The 19391-nt window shown below is 40.1% G+C and overlaps 1 protein-coding gene across 1 annotated transcript; it reads right to left on the reverse strand.

The window, feature by feature from the left end:
- Positions 1-230: 230 nt before the first annotated feature.
- Positions 231-16835, reverse strand: elovl5 (ELOVL fatty acid elongase 5). The gene is made up of 8 exons (XM_063490906.1): positions 16610-16835; positions 11344-11408; positions 10849-11036; positions 7663-7740; positions 6991-7162; positions 6492-6616; positions 5288-5422; positions 231-2379 (listed from the first exon to the last, which is right to left on the reverse strand). Exons 2-8 carry the CDS (start codon positions 11399-11401, stop codon positions 2251-2253), a joined length of 885 nt encoding a protein of 294 aa, XP_063346976.1. The 5' UTR covers positions 11402-11408; positions 16610-16835; the 3' UTR covers positions 231-2250.
- Positions 16836-19391: the final 2556 nt, after the last annotated feature.

Consider the following 19391-nt stretch of genomic DNA (forward strand, 5'->3'; position numbering starts at 1 on the left):
ATACATGGAAATTGTAAATCTTTTTATTCATGCAGCCAGTCATGTTAACATGCTCACATGGCAGCATGTTAGCATACCAACAGTTACTAACTATACATAATACAACTGATAAACTAGTTTTGCTATTAGCAATGGCTAGTAAATGTTTCGCAAACTCAAAAATAATTAAGAGTCTGTTCTCTTTCGTTATTGTCAGTGTGATTAATTTTTTAAGACAAACACAACAAACATGTTCATAGTCTTTTTTTTAATGTGTTACAGTGAATAAACAAATTCTAACACATTAATTTGGATTCATGACCTGATTTCAGAAAATATATCTATCGATTTAACAATCTAGAAAATCTTTGATCTCAGTGCATCTTATTACATGTCATTACATGCCTGTATGATTTCATGGGTACAGTGTCGGAAATTAATTTAAGATTCATACTTTAGCCACCCTTATACATTTCTTTTTCCATACCAGCATTTACTACCGCCTCTGCTTGGAAATTAAACACAAAAAAATGTTAACATAATGAAACTGAATTAATAAATAGTTTAATCACTAAAATCTTTTTCCCTCGTTGGAAGCTGTTATTTTTTTTGGGGGGGGGGGGGGGGGGGAGAGATATGAGAGGAATAGAGAAAATACTCATTTGCTGATATATGTGTGCCAAACATGTAGCTACAGCCAGTAGCTTAGCATGAAGGCTGAGAACCGGGAGAAAAGCTACTTTGACTATGTTCACGTACATTATGATCCAAAGTGAGCTTTAGAGGGTTTTTTAAGTGGATGTAGTTACTTTTGAGTAGAAAAAGGTCGGTCTTTTTTTTGCTGTTGTTTTTTTTTTGCTATTCTGTTTTATCAACATCAAATTATGATTAGAAGTTGTTAGAAATAATAATTTGTTGAAATTCTCAAATTCCATAAAGGAAATGTAGATTCAGGCACAGGATTCAGACATGAAGTTGGACACATATTTGTCTGACGTGAACAAACATTAAGAAAAATGTGAAAATGCTACATTAGAAACCAAATCAGCTGGTCCAGAAGGCACAGAAGACCCTATTTCAATAAAGATATAATTAAAAAGAATTGTAATGATATTAATAATGAACTGTCCTAACAGAGCTTTTAATGTAAAGCTTCTCAGCAATGGGATTCGTCCAGTTGTCATAATCTTTCCAGTTTTTGAATGTTTAGTCACGTGTTCAAGCAGATCATAGATGTTCTATCTGGTTTACCTAAATGAATACGGGGGTAAGATTGCCTTTCAACAACTTGATCTAAAGATAACAGATCTTTCATAGTCAACTATATAATTTGTCTGAATACAACATATTTACTTACTTAGCCAAAAACACTATGATTATCTTTACCATCTAAATAGTTTAAAAATAAGCATTTATGCTGCAGTGCTAATGGCATAGGTTCATTTAATCAAATTATATTTAAGGTCTTAAAAGCTCAGTGGACAAGGGAAGACTAAATTTTCAGAATTTATTAAGCAGAACTGAATTTAAACTACTCTCATGAAACACCACAGCTGCCCTGTCACGCTGTCCTAAATGCTTTTTAAATAGAAATCCTACAATGTGCAGAACACTATACTTTGGTTATGCTTTGTTAGATTGCTAAATATTCCAAATTTGAGACCCTGCACTGAATATTTTTCTGCAAATGTGCAATTTCAGTTGTTACAGCCTCTCAGTAAGTATGCATTACAGTATTACAGAGAGCAACATTTAAGATGATGCAACTGCTGAGGCAGGAATGAGATAAAGCGAGACGCGAGATGCGTATTCTGGTTACACATTAAGGACCACAGTAAGCATCGTGTACGTGTGCATGTTTTCAGTCGTCCCTCAAGTTGACGTCACTGAGTGTGATAAGAACCTTCAGCTGCCAACACACTCGGTGCAGCTTTCATTTTTAGATCTTGCGTGTGTAAAGCGTTACTGAATGTGTGCTTGTTTGCTGGTAGCAAGAACAACATGTTTGCTTTGGATTATCATTACCTCTAGAAGGTGGGGAAGGCAATATTGTACAGTGTCAACCTTACTACAAAATATTAATTTTCTTCATTAAGTCAATAATTCAGTACAGTAAGTAGCAATATGTGCAAAAACATGGAAAGTCTCTGGCTATACTGTATGTGGCTATGGCTTATTTCATCTGAAGTAAGTGCTAGGCTATTCTAGGTAAGAAGACACATCTAGCAGCATTAGCTAACACGCTACATTGAGAAATAGGTTTCTCAAATGTCAATCCACCCTCAGTTTCTTGGGTGCGGTGAAGTCCATTGATGGCGTCCCGTTAGCATGTCCATTTGTTGATAGCAGGGAGCTGTTCTGTGGATGCTTCCTCTGAGAACTGCTCTTCTTCTTGTAAGTCTTGAGTGAGACAAAAGAGGGAAAAATAAATCACTACATATAATTTTATAGATGAAAATTCACTCTTCCTCTCAGCCTTCCTGGTTATTATAGTGTAGCCCCGAACGACATATAGGAGACCATGGCTCCACTCCTTGAGGCGGTAGTAATGCTTCCATGGTATTTCTCGATCCCTGGCTCCTCTAGTCGCATAACACAGTAACCTTGGGCTGGATACTGAACTCTGAGGAATCTATCAGAGTGTGAATGTTAGCTTGAGAACAGAACCCGTCTGTGAATCGGGCATATTTCAGTTTATATAAAAACAAATGTAAGTTTGCTTGAGAAATAGTAACTGCTGGCCACTGCTCTTATGACTCAAAGGTGCAAAGGGTAAGTTTGCAGCAGACTACAGTCAGCTGTAGATAAAGGTTTGTATTGGTGCTTTCACGAGTTCAGGTATTTTAAGGAGCAAGTTATTGTAGGACTGCGGATGTCATCCACTCCAGTGAATGGCTCTCTAAATTTTAATGGGTTTTGTGCAAAGGCAGAGGGCTATAGCACAAAGGAACAAGAAGCACATTCATGAAAAAGAAAGTTTTCATAGGGAAAACTAAGCACACACTCACTGCTTCCTTATGATTTAAAAAGGGTCCAAAGTACAGTGGCTTGCAAAAGTATTCGGCCCCCTTGAACTTTTCCACATTTTGTCACATTACAGCCACAAACATGAATCAATTTTATTGGAATTCCACATGAAAGACCAATACAAAGTGGTGTACACGTGAGAAGTGGAACGAAAATCATACATGATTCCAAACATTTTTTACAAATAAATAACTGAAAAGTGGGGTGTGCGTAATTATTCAGCCCCCTGAGTCAATACTTTGTAGAACCACCTTTTGCTGCAATTACAGCTGCCAGTCTTTTAGGGTATGTCTCTACCAGCTTTGCACATCTAGAGACTGAAATTCTTGCCCATTCTTCTTTGCAAAACAACTCCAGCTCAGTCAGATTAGATGGACAACATTTGTGAACAGCAGTTTTCAGATCTTGCCACAGATTCTCGATTGGATTTAGACACCAGACAGGTCAGGGATAAAGTTATTGAGAAATTTAAAGCAGGCTTAGGCTACAAAAAGATTTCCCAAGCCTTGAACATCCCACGGAGCACTGTTCAAGCGATCATTCAGAAATGGAAGGAGTATGGCACAACTGTAAACCTACCAAGACAAGGCCGTCCACCTAAACTCACAGGCCGAACAAGGAGAGCGCTGATCAGAAATGCAGCCAAGAGGCCCATGGTGACTCTGGACGAGCTGCAGAGATCTACAGCTCAGGTGGGGGAATCTGTCCATAGGACAACTATTAGTCGTGCACTGCACAAAGTTGGCCTTTATGGAAGAGTGGCAAGAAGAAAGCCATTGTTAACAGAAAACCATAAGAAGTCCCGTTTGCAGTTTGCCACAAGCCATGTGGGGGACACAGCAAACATGTGGAAGAAGGTGCTCTGGTCAGATGAGACCAAAATGGAACTTTTTGGTCAAAATGCTAAACGCTATGTGTGGCGGAAAACTAACACTGCACATCACTCTGAACACACCATCCCCACTGTCAAATATGGTGGTGGCAGCATCATGCTCTGGGGGTGCTTCTCTTCAGCAGAGACAGGGAAGCTGGTCAGAGTTGATGGGAAGATAGATGGAGCCAAATACAGGGCAATCTTGGAAGAAAACCTCTTGGAGTCTGCAAAAGACTTGAGACTGGGGCAGAGATTCACCTTCCAGCAGGACAACAACCCTAAACATAAAGCCAGGGCAACAATGGAATGGTTTAAAACAAAACATATCCATGTGTTAGAATGGCCCAGTCAAAGTCCAGATCTAAATCCAATCGAGAATCTGTGGCAAGATCTGAAAACTGCTGTTCACAAACGCTGTCCATCTAATCTGACTGAGCTGGAGCTGTTTTGCCAAGAAGAATGGGCAAGGATTTCAGTCGCTAGATGTGCAAAGCTGGTAGAGACATACCCTAAAAGACTGGCAGCTGTAATTGCAGCAAAAGGTGGTTCTACAAAGTATTGACTCAGGGGGCTGAATAATTACGCACACCCCACTTTTCAGTTATTTATTTGTAAAAAATGTTTGGAATCATGTATGATTTTCGTTCCACTTCTCACGTGTACACCACTTTGTATTGGTCTTTCACGTGGAATTCCAATAAAATTGATTCATGTTTGCGGCTGTAATGTGACAAAATGTGGAAAAGTTCAAGGGGGCCGAATACTTTTGCAAGCCACTGTAGTAGCCAGGTATTCCTGATAAAATGCAATCAATTTAAATGATCATCAGAAAGAGTGCATGCTAAATGTTCACAACATTAAAATTAGAAAGACAGAACAAGTATAGCTTGTTTGCAAAGGTTTCCAACAGAAAGCCTCTTCTCTCTAAAAGGATGCAATGTTGCATCTGAACAAACCACAAGACATCTGGAAAAATGTCCTTCGGACAAATGTAACCAAAGTGGAAATGTTCGGAATTAAAACACAGCATAATGAAACAAACTGCTTATATGAACTGTCAAGTTAGATGGACTTGAATCATGAACTTCAAAGGCCATCTGTGTGACAGCTAGGACTTAGTCACCTTAAACAACATGACAATGATCCCAAGCACCATAACAGACTGGGGGAAAAAGAAAAGAATCAAGATGTTGCAATGGCTAAGTTAAGGTGTTACTAAGTCCAGATCTCATTTGCACTGAAACCTGGACTTTGAGAGCTGTGCCTGCAACATTCAATGAACTGAATCAACGTTGTAAGACAGAGAGGGCCAAAATTCCTCCATAACAATGTGACACGCTGATAAAGTCGTGCATAAAACAATTACTTCCTTTGAATGTTTTACCTGCTTACAAAGGAAAAACTCACCTGAATGTAGAAGTTCATGAAAAGGATAATGAGTGTAAACATGTAACTTATTTGGAAGTACAACCATCCAATGGGGAAGCCGCATGGCCATATGACTGCTAAAGTTGTCTGGGTCACAGTTAAAAAGAACTGGATCTGTGGAGAAAAAAACCCCACATCACACACCACAGAGTGAGACGGTGACAGAGCCCCCCCCCCCCAATTTTCCATACTACTTTATATTTCTGCAACACTACAGGCAAAGGAAATATTGCTCTTTTTATGCCACTACATGCACGTTTTCATACAAAACACACAATGTGCTTATAAAATATACAGTTCAGTGTGTCAATCAGCCTTAAGTTATTTGACCTTGTAACAGAGTCTGTATTTCCTTTAAATGTTCTTTAAAAGAAATACATTTAAAGGAGAATTACAGCAAACAGATTTAAAACTAGGAAGCACTTTGAGACACCGTTTAAACCCAAAGTAAACTTTTTTTTAACAATACATTTTCATAACTGCTTATTTAAACAGGATTACAAGGGATAGTAGCAATCTGAGCTGACATATGAACAGTCATCCTGTCCAGCATTCCATGATTTATAGAGTCTATATTCAATATATAGAAATGAAACCTGTTTTTGCATACGTCTTTCAATATTTTGGAAATCTCTTGCTGACACTCGTCTCCTCCTTCAGCTGCCAAAGCAGATCATCAGAGGGAGGCAGACTCACACCAACCCTCTGCATGTCCTCATTCACCACACCCATGAACATCCTCTGTGATCTTCCTTTTTTCCTCCTGCCTGGCAGCTCCATATTCAACATCCTTAATCCATGTCCAAACCATCTCAGCCTCGCCTCTTTAACTTATATGAGTTTAAATACCTGGTTGACCCCACGTATTTAAACTCATCCACCTTCACTACCTGTCCTTCTTGCATCTTCACCTTTCCACCCGCCTCCTTCTCATTCACATACATGTTTTCTCTTGCATCTCCTGACTTTCATTCATCTTCCACACGCACGCTAATCTAGCTACAAATCACGGAGTCATCTGCAGAAACTAAAGTCCATGGAGTTTCCAGTACTTTTGGATTTTAATTATGTATTTAATTGCACTTTTATTTGAAACAAACCACGTTTTTTTACTAAAATGCCGCTATTTTTACTTAAGAATCTGAATATTGCTTCTAGCACTGGAGGAAGAACGTGAACCCACCAGCTGTAACTGCGTGATGTACTTCTTCCACCAAAGGTATGGCCGGATGGCTGGAATGGCTGAGAGGCCATAGTACGAATACATCACGACGTGGATGAAGCTGTTTAAAGAGGCACCGAAGTACGCTGGTGAGGCACAAAAGAAAGAGACAGGATGGTATTAACATAGAGAGAGCAGAGGATAATAAACGTGTTATTAGTCTGTTGTGTTTGGAGAATTTGCTACAGATTTTATGTTAAAATAAAAATAAAAACACTAGAAACCATTAACAGTAAAGTAATTCAGAAGTAATATAGTTTATGTGAGCAGTAAAAAGCGCAAAGTTAGTTACACATTGTAGCAGCGTGTGGGTCAATAAGTGTCACTTTGTATCCTTTAAGAGACTAGAATGAGCTGCTTTCAAGGCTAATGGGTTAGAGCACTTGAATTATTTAGCTTAACTGTGATGCCAGACTGTTTCTGTGGTTACTGGAGGGTGAAGCTGTGTAAAAACACTCACAATGACCACAGGGTATCCAGTTCATAACAAACCACCAGATATTCAGCATGCTAGCATGGTGGTAAAGGTGCAGGAACGTGATCTGGTGATTATTTTTTCGTAGTATGAAGAAGAAGGTGTCCATGAACTCGATGAGCTTGGAGAAGTAGTACCACCAGAGGACATTTATAATCTGAAGGGGGGGGGGGGGGGGGGGGAGAGAGAGAGAGAGAGAGAGAGAGAGAGAGAGAAAGGTTGGCAAAATTGGCAAAATAAAATGTTGGCAAAATTGGAATGGGTTCCCAAAGGCACCCAAAGGTCTGGAAGGAATCTGTTTAACTGTAGGACTGACAAACTGATAAAACTTTTAATTTAATCGCTGCAGAACTGCAGAGCCAAGCACATTTCAGTGAGAGGCTTGTTTTCACTGATGCTGAAGAGAGCCATCATGATGTCGAGAACTGGATTAAATGCACTGTCTCTGCAGCTTATCTGGCTGGATTTATAGCTACCTGCCCACAGAAATCAAAGCAGATCAGTAGATACACATTTTGCCTAAATATGCTCTCTCTCTCTCGTATTAGATAGATTCTCTTACAATTTCACTATAAAGCCCATCAGTGTATCAAAGAAGCAATCAAAAGACAGAGGAACACCCACACAAAAAGAGTGCACAGTGTAAAGGTGACTGACCTTAATATCCGCTTCCTCTGCACTATGAGTGTTCTGGCAGTAGAAGTTGTAGCCTCCGTGCCACGCAGCGCTAACGAGCTGTAGATAAAAAGATATTAAATGTAAAATAAAAATTTTTTGTACCAAAAAAAAAAAAAAAAAAAAAAAAAAAAAAAAAAAAAAAAAAAAAATCTAAACACAAAGAATATGCAGTGCACAAATAGAAGTGCAGGATTCGTATTTTTAAATATGACTCAATCCTTCCAGCAACTAACAAACATGTGCAAATATATGCACAAATACCAAGTAAGATAACTAGATTTTCTCCTGTTAACATATGTTGTGTCAGATTGTGATGAACCATCTTTAGCTGATAACAATTAATGACAACAAAGATGATAAAGTTTAAAAGGCACCAAGCTCATCATTTGTTTTCACAGAACGTGCGGAAAGTCGTTTAATCTAGGAAAGGCTAATTGCAGTACTCTAGGACAACCACACCTTACACCTCCCATGCACTTTAGTAACCTCATGAAAGTTGCTTAAAAAGGGATACAGAGTATTCAGCAAAGGACACCATGTACTCACCTTTAGTCTACATTAATTCCCTTTTGTTTGCACTGATTTTTGTGTGTGTGTGTCTCAAAGGTTTCATTGGAATGTTTGCAAAGCTCTGAACACTTTCTGACCGGCTGCTATGTTCCTTAAAATTCAGACTCTCAGACCATCTGCGACATATTAGCTTCAACAATAAACATGCAGCAGCAGCAGCCTGAAATCTCTGTGGACTACATAAGAGGAGGAAACTTACAGACACTGGAATTATTCAACCTATTTGTTGCCATTTCTAGTAAATCTTGTTAGAGGCATTGAAAGGGCACATTAAAGAATAATTGTTCAAATACACGTGGATGACTTAGCTCAGTGCTGAGTCACCACTTCCATATAGATGCACTTTGTCTGCTGCTGTAAAAGGCTTCACTTACACAGCTTAGAGCCAAGAAACTGCCAGCAGAATGAGGTTTGTATTTTATCTTGTGGGCACAGATATTAGCCTGTCTCTAACTTAATATACAGCTTTGATTGATTTATTTCTTCCAAACTTACAGATGCATTATAGTCAAACAAAACTGATCACAATTACAGTTGCTCTCTGGAAAGTTGACAAAGAACAAAAGTGCCCTGTACTTTGATTCACATCAGGTGGCCTTGATTGATTTTGGACTGCCAAAAGTTCACCCCATGGCTGCGGCATTACCAAACTGGAGTGCTTAATGAATCAAAGCAGGCAACAGTCCACTGGGGCCTTACGCAATGCAGAGGGACAGACAAGATTGGTCTGCCAGCTGTGATGGGGAGGAGACTAAAGATACTTTAGACTTACACGTCCTCAGAAATGCTATGTCTGGTCCTGACGTCCTGGTGTTCACAGTACGCAAAACAGCAGATGCCGTCACTGATAAGAGAACTCTCTGCACTATTGCCACATCCCAGTCCACTGAGCTCAGACTGACTGAGCCTCCCTGCCAAATAAGAATGCTCTTTCATGTTTGTTTACATTAGTGCATCTCTCAATTTCAGTCACTTAGTCAGCCTGTTTATAAAAAAAGCAGTTTTCCAGCAAACAATAGTGTCCTGTGCTAAAGGCTGGCACAATGAGCCTGTCAGCATCCAGCTGCGTCCCTCTCTCCCCCCCAGGGGCATTGTCTCTTGGTGCAGCTTTCAGCCACAGATGCAGGCAGCCAATTCCTCGCTAAAGACTGATGACACACTGATATCTGTTAAAAATGAAGCTATAATTTAAACTTGTCATTTTCACACTCCATTTATGTACTAATCTAGCATGATAACTCATGTTAGAGGCAGATGTGGGAGGTAACAAAGTATAAATACTTCGTTACTATAGGTATCAGTAATTTTTCTGACAGCTTTTTACTTTTACCTGCTACATTTTAAATCTGTACTTTCCACTCCTTACATTTTCAAAACAGGCTCGTTACTTTTTGAGGGGAGTTATTATTTCGTCACTGTGTCTTCAAACATGAAACTGATTTAAGCCTGAAGAGTAACAAATGGAATCACCGGAGGATGTCGCATAAAAACAGATGAAAGAGGAAAACTGTGTGCCAAATTGGGCCGGAGTTTTTTGGGTTTTGGCACACCGGAACGACTGCAGGTATTTCAGCATCTAGCTAGCCCTATAGAAGACGAGCGAGCATAAAGGGAGTAATTATTTTTTAAGTGGCAGGTAACTGTTTGTGTGCAGTTTGTCGCACAGTGTGTTAGGTTACAACAAGTGTCGCAGAGATGAAATTGAAGTTAAATTGATGATACTGAGATTCATTCACTGAATTCCATCTTCAAAGGAAGGACATGGACATTTTGCTGTCTAGAAAAAAAGACAGCAAAAACTGTACTGTCAGTGTGAAGGATGGAAATTCGTCAGGACAACTGCTGACATCTTGTTGAATTCAGTTGTGTACACCCACAAAGAGCAGCGGGTCAGCTGATCACAGCCTGTGCACCAAGAAAATCTACTGGAGCTCTAAATAGGAAATAATTGAGTTGTGAGTTGTGATTCTTTTCCCCATGCTGAGCCATTACCACTGATTTTAGGGTTCCCCCACCTGCTAAATTAGACTTTTCCTCTTCCCTACTCATTTTCCTGTTTAGAGGCAAAGTCACCCTCTACAGAAAATAGAGCTATTTTTAATTTTCCGTCTCTTTCTCTGCTCATGTCCTACTTACCTGATTCGAGCTGAGTACCTTTATAAGAATTAAAATGTAAACTGAAATAAAATCAGTATTCCTACTACTAATATTATTTTATCATTACATTAATATAGCACAAGTTTCAGTTAGCTTTGCATTAAAAAAAAGTGGTAAAAATGTTCTTCAAGGAGGTACTTTTACTTTCTTTCTTTAAGTAGGTAAGATGCCTGCTTTTGTGATTTGGCATTATATAAATGAAACTGAATTGAATTTTCAAAACATTAACTTAAACAACCGTCACACTTACTGCCTTGTATAACCTGCCTCTTGATAGTTGCCACAGTAACAACACAATCAATGGCCAATTGGTGTATATCTAGTTCTGGGTCATTTTAGTTTCCTCCTCTTTATTTTATAATCTATTTGCAGTGCGACTCTGCTGTGTTTGCTTTGGCCCAGTTTAGCTCATCTCTCAGCGCTGAGCAGTTCATTTACCTCATAGAACATATAAAAGGACAAGAGCGTCAGGCCCAGATTGTACAACACCATGACGGCTCTGCAGGAGTACGGCTGCCTGTGTTTCATGTACTTGGGCCCCATCCAAACGATCAGAAGGTACATGACTGTGAGTGCAAAGGTTGGTGGGTAGTTGTCGAGCAGCAGCATTCCCCGAACCCGCTGATCTGAAATATGGAGATAAAGAGGTGAGGTGAGGAGGATGGACAATAAGGTGGCCTGACTGCCAGCAGCAAATGAATGAAGAGAGCTGAAAAAAAATCACCAGCAAAAGGAATGTTGCTCAACACCTAGAATGTTAGCAGGCGAAAAAGCAGAGGAGGATATACCGAGCAGTGTCGAGCATGTAACGTACGACTTGGGTCAAAGGTTTTAGGTAATGTTTACCTTATATAACATTTTCTCACAGGGTACTTGTAGAGTTGTGAATGATTTGCACCGTTCAGTGAATTAGTGCATTTTGCATCATCTTACCTCTTGGACCCATCCATGAGTCGATATACGCGTTCAGTTTAAGATTGAAGGTCTCCATTTTTCACCTAGAAAAAGAACAGAGTGTTGTTAGACATTATTACAAAATAATTATTAAAAAGCTTAAAAAAAAGAATAATAAATGTAAAAGAGTATGTGCTACAGTAAGGTAATCGAACTACTCTGTATCATCTACATTTAAGACTTTTAACAGCATGAGCATCACGGCGACTGTGGTTAGCATCGTTTCCTCACAGCAAGAAGCTTCTGGGTTCAGACCTTGGTGGGGCACTACTGTGTGGAGTTTGCAGGTTCACTGGGAGCTCTGGTTTCTTGCAGGATTAAAAGATATGTTATGTTAATGCTGCCTATGTATGCCCAGGGTAAACTTGAGTTCTGTGCATTCAGGAGAGGATTACTCATCACTTCACAATTTTATATGCAACATACCAGGTTGAACCCAATTTTCCTTCACAACTTCATTAATCCTTCATGGCATATATTCAACATAGATTCAAGGTGCTGGAAACACTCTTGGGAGATCCTTGTCCATATTGACATGATGACACCACGCAGTTACTGCAGCTTTGTCAGCTACAGATCCCAGTGTAGCCCTGTTGGATTGTGATCTGGAGATTTTGGAGGACCTTTGAGTACACTAAACTCATTGTCATGTTCAAGAAACAGGTTTAAGATGATTTGAGCTTTGTGACATGCCGCATTATTCCCCCAGAAGCAACCATCAGTAGGTACACTGCTGCCATAAAGGGAGCCGGACATAGTCAGCAACAATACTCAGGTAGGCTGTGGTGTTTAACCAATGCTCAGTTGTTATCAAAGGGCTCAACATATGCCAAGAAAACACCCCAACAAACTAATACACCAACACCAGCAGCCTGAACCATTGATACTAGGAAGGTTGGATCCACACTTTCATGTTACCTGGACCAAATTCAGACCCTCAACATCCAAATGTTACCAATGTTTCCAGTCTTCTATTGACCAAACTTGGTGGGCCTGTGTAAGTGGTAGCATCAGTTTCCTGTTGTTAGCTGGCAGGAGTGGCACCCAGTGTGGTCTTCTGCTGCCGTTGCCCATCTCCTTTGAGATTCAATGTGTTATGCGTTCAGAGATGCTCTTCTGCATACCATGGCTGTAACGACTGGTTGTTTGTATAGTTACTGTTGTCTTCTCATCAGCTTGAAGCACTCCGGCCATTCTCCTCTGACTTTTGGCATCAATGAGGCTTTTTCAGCCAAAGAACTGCTGCTCTTCAGGATATCTTACCAGTCTGTGTAAACCCTGAAGATGGTCATGTGAGAAAATCCGGGTAGATGAGCAGTTTCTGTAATTTCTATCCAATTGTGTTGCTTAATCAGTCATTTCAAATGTGAGTTGAGAGACTGAGCTAACGTCACTGAATGTCTCTGTGTCTCACTCACACACACACACACACACACACACACACACACACACACACACACACACACACACACACACACACACACACACACACAAAATACTAGGTTATAACCTCAATTTAATACCACGGTACCTAAATAAGTCTAATGAGGAACATGACGCCCAAAACCACCTCTCCCAATATGGTTGTCATTTGGAGTTAGTAACAACAGTCACTTATGAGAGCAAGTACAATTTCAGGGAGTAAAACAAAACGAGCACAATGAAAAGATGTTAAGTCTATAGAGTGTGGTGGAAACCAACCACAGGTTTATCAATACAAGTAGACATATAGATGAATGCAGTGGTAATCTTAATCCTTCTGAAAGATGTCTTTATTAGTGATCAAAATCACAGCCTTTTAAAAAATATGATCAACTCTAAGCAGAGTTTAAACACCATGACATTACTCCAAGAAATCAATTCTGATATGTGCCTATCATCAGCTGAAAGCATCTGTGCCTGCCTGCCTTTTCTTTAAGTCTCCATACTTCAGTCCATAGATTCTCTCCACCTAACACATCCCATAAACCTAACATTGATCCTTCACATCCCTCTCGTTTCCATCAACACATCAAATATATCCAGTTCGCACTCTGGGATGCAGATGAAGAGCAGAGGCCAGGAGGCAGGTGTACTCAGAGGATAACCACGACTCTATCCCATTAATACCGATGTGTATTGATCCTCTGGCTCTCAGATTGTTGAAGATGATGAACGTGTCAGAATGTGCAGATTCATTAGCCCTTTATGTGTCCAGGCAGCGCTGCTAATATATATATATATATATATATATATATTTATTTCCTAAACCTTGTGGATGTTCTGCTGCCAAAGCTGTCATATTGTGGTGGTGGTTGTGGCCCTGTGTCTGCTGATAGTTCAGCCCTTTGTGACCGTTTCAAACCCACAGTTTGTAATATCCCCCTCCTGATTTAAACAGCTGCCTGAGGAGCTGTCAAGAAGATCATGAAAGCAAATTATTGCTCTGTCAGTAGATATATGACTATATAACTGTCATAAAGCATAATGTTAGGTTTTACTGCTATACTTCAGAAAGTCAGATCGGCCCAGTGATATGAAGCAGAAGGCCATGTACAGGCCAGTATGAATGTCTGGATGTGCACCACTGGATATTTTTTCCATATAAGTCGAATAAGTTACTACTGCCAGGTTCTGTTCACAAGCCTGCCTCCTACTATGATTTACAGCAGCAGGAAGCACATTCATCATGACACGCAGGCCTGGATAAACGCATCATGTTTTTAACAATACAGGACATTTTCAAAAACCAGTGCTTCTGCAGAATAACAGCACTGCTTCCACATACAGTCTTAACAATACTCTCACTTCAGAAGTGCATGAATCCCTGCATTAAGATTTTCTTACTCCCAATCTGATAAGTCTCATGATCACATGCTTTATTCATTATCACCCCAGAGGTGTTTACACATTCCTGCAGGCCTTTATATTGTTTGCAAAAGCCTGCTGTATCACTTCAGCCTTTGCAAACAGAAATAGCACGTCTGCCTTCTTTATATCCTCTGACATGTTTCCCCAGCTATTGAGTCAATGCAGCAGTCTGTGATCTAACCGACTGCTGCACCGCTGGACTGTCGCTACACCTGCCCCCTCTCAGCATGAGAGCATGTCTTCATGCTCCTGCAAGCTGAGAGATACTGTAGCTCTTCTACCACATATGAAAACACTTTTTTGACTCTTACATTGACAGTAAATCGCACCGTTTTTCAGAATAACCTTGGCCACTAAAGACAGAAATGTGAGCAGATCTATCAAATTTAACCAAAGCATCTCAATTCAATCTGCACGCGCCTCTTAGACACAGTCATATGATACTGAAATGCAACTAACAGAACTGAGAGGACACACTAATGACTTTGTTTACATGCATTCAGAAAGTCTTTTAATCTATGTAAAGAAATTCTTATTTAAACTGACTAAAGCCCATAAATACAGAGTATATATAATTAAAAGTTAAACACCTATTTGAACCGCTGCTCAGGGAACACATAGCATGTAATCATTTATCTGTCGGCGCTGAATATGGCTTATTCTGATCGACCCCAGTTTGGTAATATCCTCGCTGATTATCTGAGATGCATTAGGCTGCACCAAAACATGATAATCTGCAGGGCCTTAATCAGAGCAGGCTGAGCCTCAACAGGGGAGCAGGTTAGCAGCCAGTCAGCGAGTCTTTGCTGGGTACAAGCTGCATGCAGCCCTGCAAAATACGTCTAAACAGTCAGAGCTGAAGCTTCTATTTAGTGTTATTTTATTTATATAGCACCAAATCACAACAACAGTTGCCTCAGGGTGCTTTATGTTGTAAGATAAAGATCCTGCAATAATGCAAAGCCCCGCCCCCCAGAAAACTCCAACAATCATATGACCCCCTATGAGCAAGGGCTTTGGTGATAGTAGGAAGGAAAAACTCCCTTTTTAACAGGAAGAAAACCTCCAGCAGAATAAGGGTCAGAAAGGGACAGACATCTCCTGCAACTGGTTCTTCTTGAAGAGAGGAAGACTCTCTAATAGTATTCATCACTGCAGTATGTGCCACTTTAAAGGCTCTCTGTTTCTTTCAGGCCACTCTGGGAATAGTTTGTAATGATTTCTCCACTACTGTGGCGATTTTCACTTTATTTACCAAGTGTCTGCCAAAAATCAGAGAGTCCTCTTATTAGAGTTCTCCTCAAACATCACCACATGAAGATAAGACTATCAAACCAATCCACGCACATCAGTTTTGCAAACCTGCACAAGAATAAACACAACCTTAGCTTTTTAAACTCATTTCATTGTTTTCACATTCATTACTGGTACTTTCTTGGACACTTTTAGCTTCTCAATTTTTTTATGACTGCTGTGTGAAGGTTGTCTGGCAAAATAAGATTTTCATTGTACAGTATAAACCTGCCTGCGCTTATTTGCATGTGTATATGACACTTACAAAACTTTATGGACATTTCCCACCTCTGGTAACACATGTAACTAATTCTCAACAAAAATGAAACTACAACTAAAAACCAGCATCATGCTTTCACTCTAAACACCGGTCATTTCTTATTAACTACATGGAAATAGTCGATATAAGGCTAGCTTATTCTCTCTAGTGCCCTGCTTTAAATGCTAATGTACTCATTAACTGCATGGGTGACCACCGAGAATAAAGTGCTTCTACAGATGATGATGATGATGATGAAGAAACCCCATTCAGTTCCGGAGACACATAAAAATGCGCACTTTCACTCCTGGGTTTGTCACATCATCTACAGCCATCACTTACAAACATGTATTAAGCGCACAAAAACACGTTGCAGTACTCGGTGGCTACTTCCAAAGAGTTTTAACGTGATGATCCCGACAGATTCACGGGACTGCTACACAAAACCGCCTCCCCCAACACACACACAGTATTATTGTATAATAGCAACTATTCTGCATGGAGGGGGTCACACGTGTAACCCGAAGCTGCACTTTACGCACTATCCTGTGCAACAGCAGCAGCCCGTTATCCTAAAGATGTGAGCTGCTGCCGATGACGTTAACCCCGTTAATTTCAAAGCGGAAACTTCCAGAGAGGAATTCATTAACATGCCGAGCAGCAAACTTCGCATCCCGTCGATCGCAACCTACAGCCCACAGTAACAGCAGAGGTCACCGCTTCGGCAGCATCAGTCAAAACTCGTCGCTTTCACTGCAGACGCCATGAGGGCAGCATCATTAAAAAATAATAATAATTAAAAAAAAAAAGAAATAAAACGTAGAAGACACAGAAAGCGCCTACCGTACAGCCACGGAGCTGGGCGGTCGCCTTATTTAGACGGAGGAAGAAGCCCTGAGAGTGGATCAGGAGAGAGTGGATGCAGCTGTGAGCAGCGGACTGCCTACCTTTGGAGGCGGAGTGAGAAAAAAAAGGAGAAAAAAAGCCCGCCTGTGTAACCTTGGCTTGGCCGGGTCTGGGCACAATGTGCAGCCTTGTCGCTCACAGTGGAAAATAGTGGGAGGAACACGCAGATTGGCCCATTGCCCCGCAGGAGGGCTACAGCCACGAGGTGACCCGATGCGTTGCAACTGCACACGCAGGAAAAAGGGAAAGAAGATGACATCCAGGTTTTCTGTACCTTCCCGTAACTTTATTACAAAGTCACATTCATTAGAAGGGAGAATTGGGTCGTTGCAGATTTTATTTCTCATCAGTGGGAAACATATTTGAAGTAGAAATGAAGTAGAAATAATTGAAGCCACACGTGACGTTTATGGGTTAAAGACACGAGTTATGTCACTGAGGTTTTTACTGCTGGTCAAAGGGGAGCTCGTTCGTGCATCGTGATTTTTTTTAAGCTTTGCATTCTGCAAATGAGTCAGGTTTCTGGTCAGGCATCATTTAATCTGTATCAAAGATCACTTATGATGTAGAAAGAAAATTCCTACTGTCGCATGAGACTTACAAAAAAAATCTTTTCTTTAGGTGTCTAAATCAGGGGAGTTAAACATAAGGTTTGGGGGCCAGAATCAGCCCAGCAAAGACTCGAGTTTGGCCCACTGGAAGGCTGTGGAAATATGACAGATGGCATTATATTTAGATTTTTGTTGTATTTTCATAGCTTTTTACAGCTTTTCCAAAGTATTAGATAAAAAATATCAGTTAAAACACAGAAAATCCCCGTTTTTTACATTTCTTTCTTCTTCTTCTTTTGTTTGTTTTTTTTTCAGTGAGTCCACGGGGAAAGGGGACATTTTTTTGCGAATTAATGTGAATTACTCTCATGCTCACTTGAAATCAAAGTGAGTTGATGTGGCCCACTATGTAAAATGAGTTTGACATCCCTGGTCTAGTTTACAACTGTTTTTATGACCTGTCATAATAAAGACACTCTTTCATTGTCTTTCTCTATCTTTTGAAATGAAATATTTTGCAAATATAATCAGTGTGTTTAGTGATGGTGTACAGTTTACTGAAAGTTTCCTTGATTTGTACAGAGCTAGCTGTAGTACACGCTACACTTAGAGGTAATTCTTGCTGAATGACATTTAATATTGTGCATGTGGCTGCTGAGCTAAGCGTACTTGAAGTATGGCTGTGTGCTCACTATGCATTTTTAATAAAAAACAGCTTTTTCTTTCTTTCTTTTTTCTCCTTACAGTTATGACTGGATGCTTGCAGGGTAAACAGGATATTTATGCATACCTCACACCCATCTCTTTTAAGAGACCAGTAGGTCCATAAAGCACAGACACAGTCCCCAAAAATCCCACATGTTTAGCCACATCTAAATGGGTTGAGACAAAAACTTTTGGTGAGCATCACTTATGAGGTGTTTACAGCACAGACAGTGGTGCTGTGGTTTCTGTTGGATTTTGATTTTAAACTTTTTTGACTCAGTTATTAGTTTTTATAATTGTTTAATTACTTTTATAATTCACCAGTAACACTTTCCAGGTCATACTTTAATTTAGTCTTTTTTCTTAATTTTTTTTTAAAGAAAAAGAAAACACATTTATCCAATTTGTCATTAATAAGTACTCTGCTCACACTGATACAGACACACTCGCAGAAACACCCTTTGGCCATTGAACGTTCACCCAGAATTTAAAATCCTTCTCCTCACATACAAGGTCTTGAATAATCAGGCCCCACCTTATCTTAGAGACCTCACAGTATCATATCACCCCAACAGAGCCTGTCACTCTCAGACTGTGGGCTTACTTATGGTTTCTTGGGTATTTAAAAGTAGATTGTGAGGCAGAACCTGCAGCTTTTAGGTCCCTCATTATGGAACAAGCTCCCAGTCCTCCCTTAGTTACACTGGAAAAGGCCTAGGCTGCTGGGGACTTCCCATGATGCACTGAGCTTCACTCACCTCTTTTCCCTCTCTGTGTCTACATACGCCACTCTGGATTTAATCATACGTTATTATTAATCTCTGGCTCTCTTGTGTGCCCTTTGTCCTGCCTCTGTCTCCTCATCCCCAACCGATCGTGGCAGATGGATGCCCCTCCCTGATCTGGTTCTTCCAGAGGTATCTTCCTGTTAAAAGGATGTTTTTCTTTCCCACTGTTGCCAAGTGTTTGTTATTGTAGATATAAAGCACTATGAGGTGACTGTTGTTGTGATTTGATGCCATATAAATAAAACTGAACTGAATCAGTGATGATTATGTGGGCTGCTTTGCCTGCTCATTGATAAAGCTTGTGTCATACTGCCCAAAGTGAGACAACAGAAACAAGCTGTAAGCATACAACTAACACATTTATCTGATATAGCATGCATGTTAACAACCAGAAAAACTAAAAATTAGTTGAAGTTAAGTTTCTGATCTGATCAACATCAAAACTCATTTTTAATCTGTTTTTGGTCTTCGTATAATCCTAAAGGAAACAACGGTGTCTTTGTCTAAACGCTCCAGTAATTTTCCACTAATTTTTCACTAAGTTTGAGTGAGTATCCATGCTTTCCTTTTTCCTTTGAAATTTATAAATAAAGAAGTTTCTTCCCCTGAATTTGACCCTTCCCAATGGTTTGGAAAAGGGTGTGTACACGTCTGCCTTCTGCTGATAGAAACCCT

This window comes from Pelmatolapia mariae, linkage group LG13, assembly GCF_036321145.2.
Source record: "Pelmatolapia mariae isolate MD_Pm_ZW linkage group LG13, Pm_UMD_F_2, whole genome shotgun sequence".
Taxonomy (NCBI): Eukaryota; Metazoa; Chordata; class Actinopteri; order Cichliformes; family Cichlidae; genus Pelmatolapia; species Pelmatolapia mariae.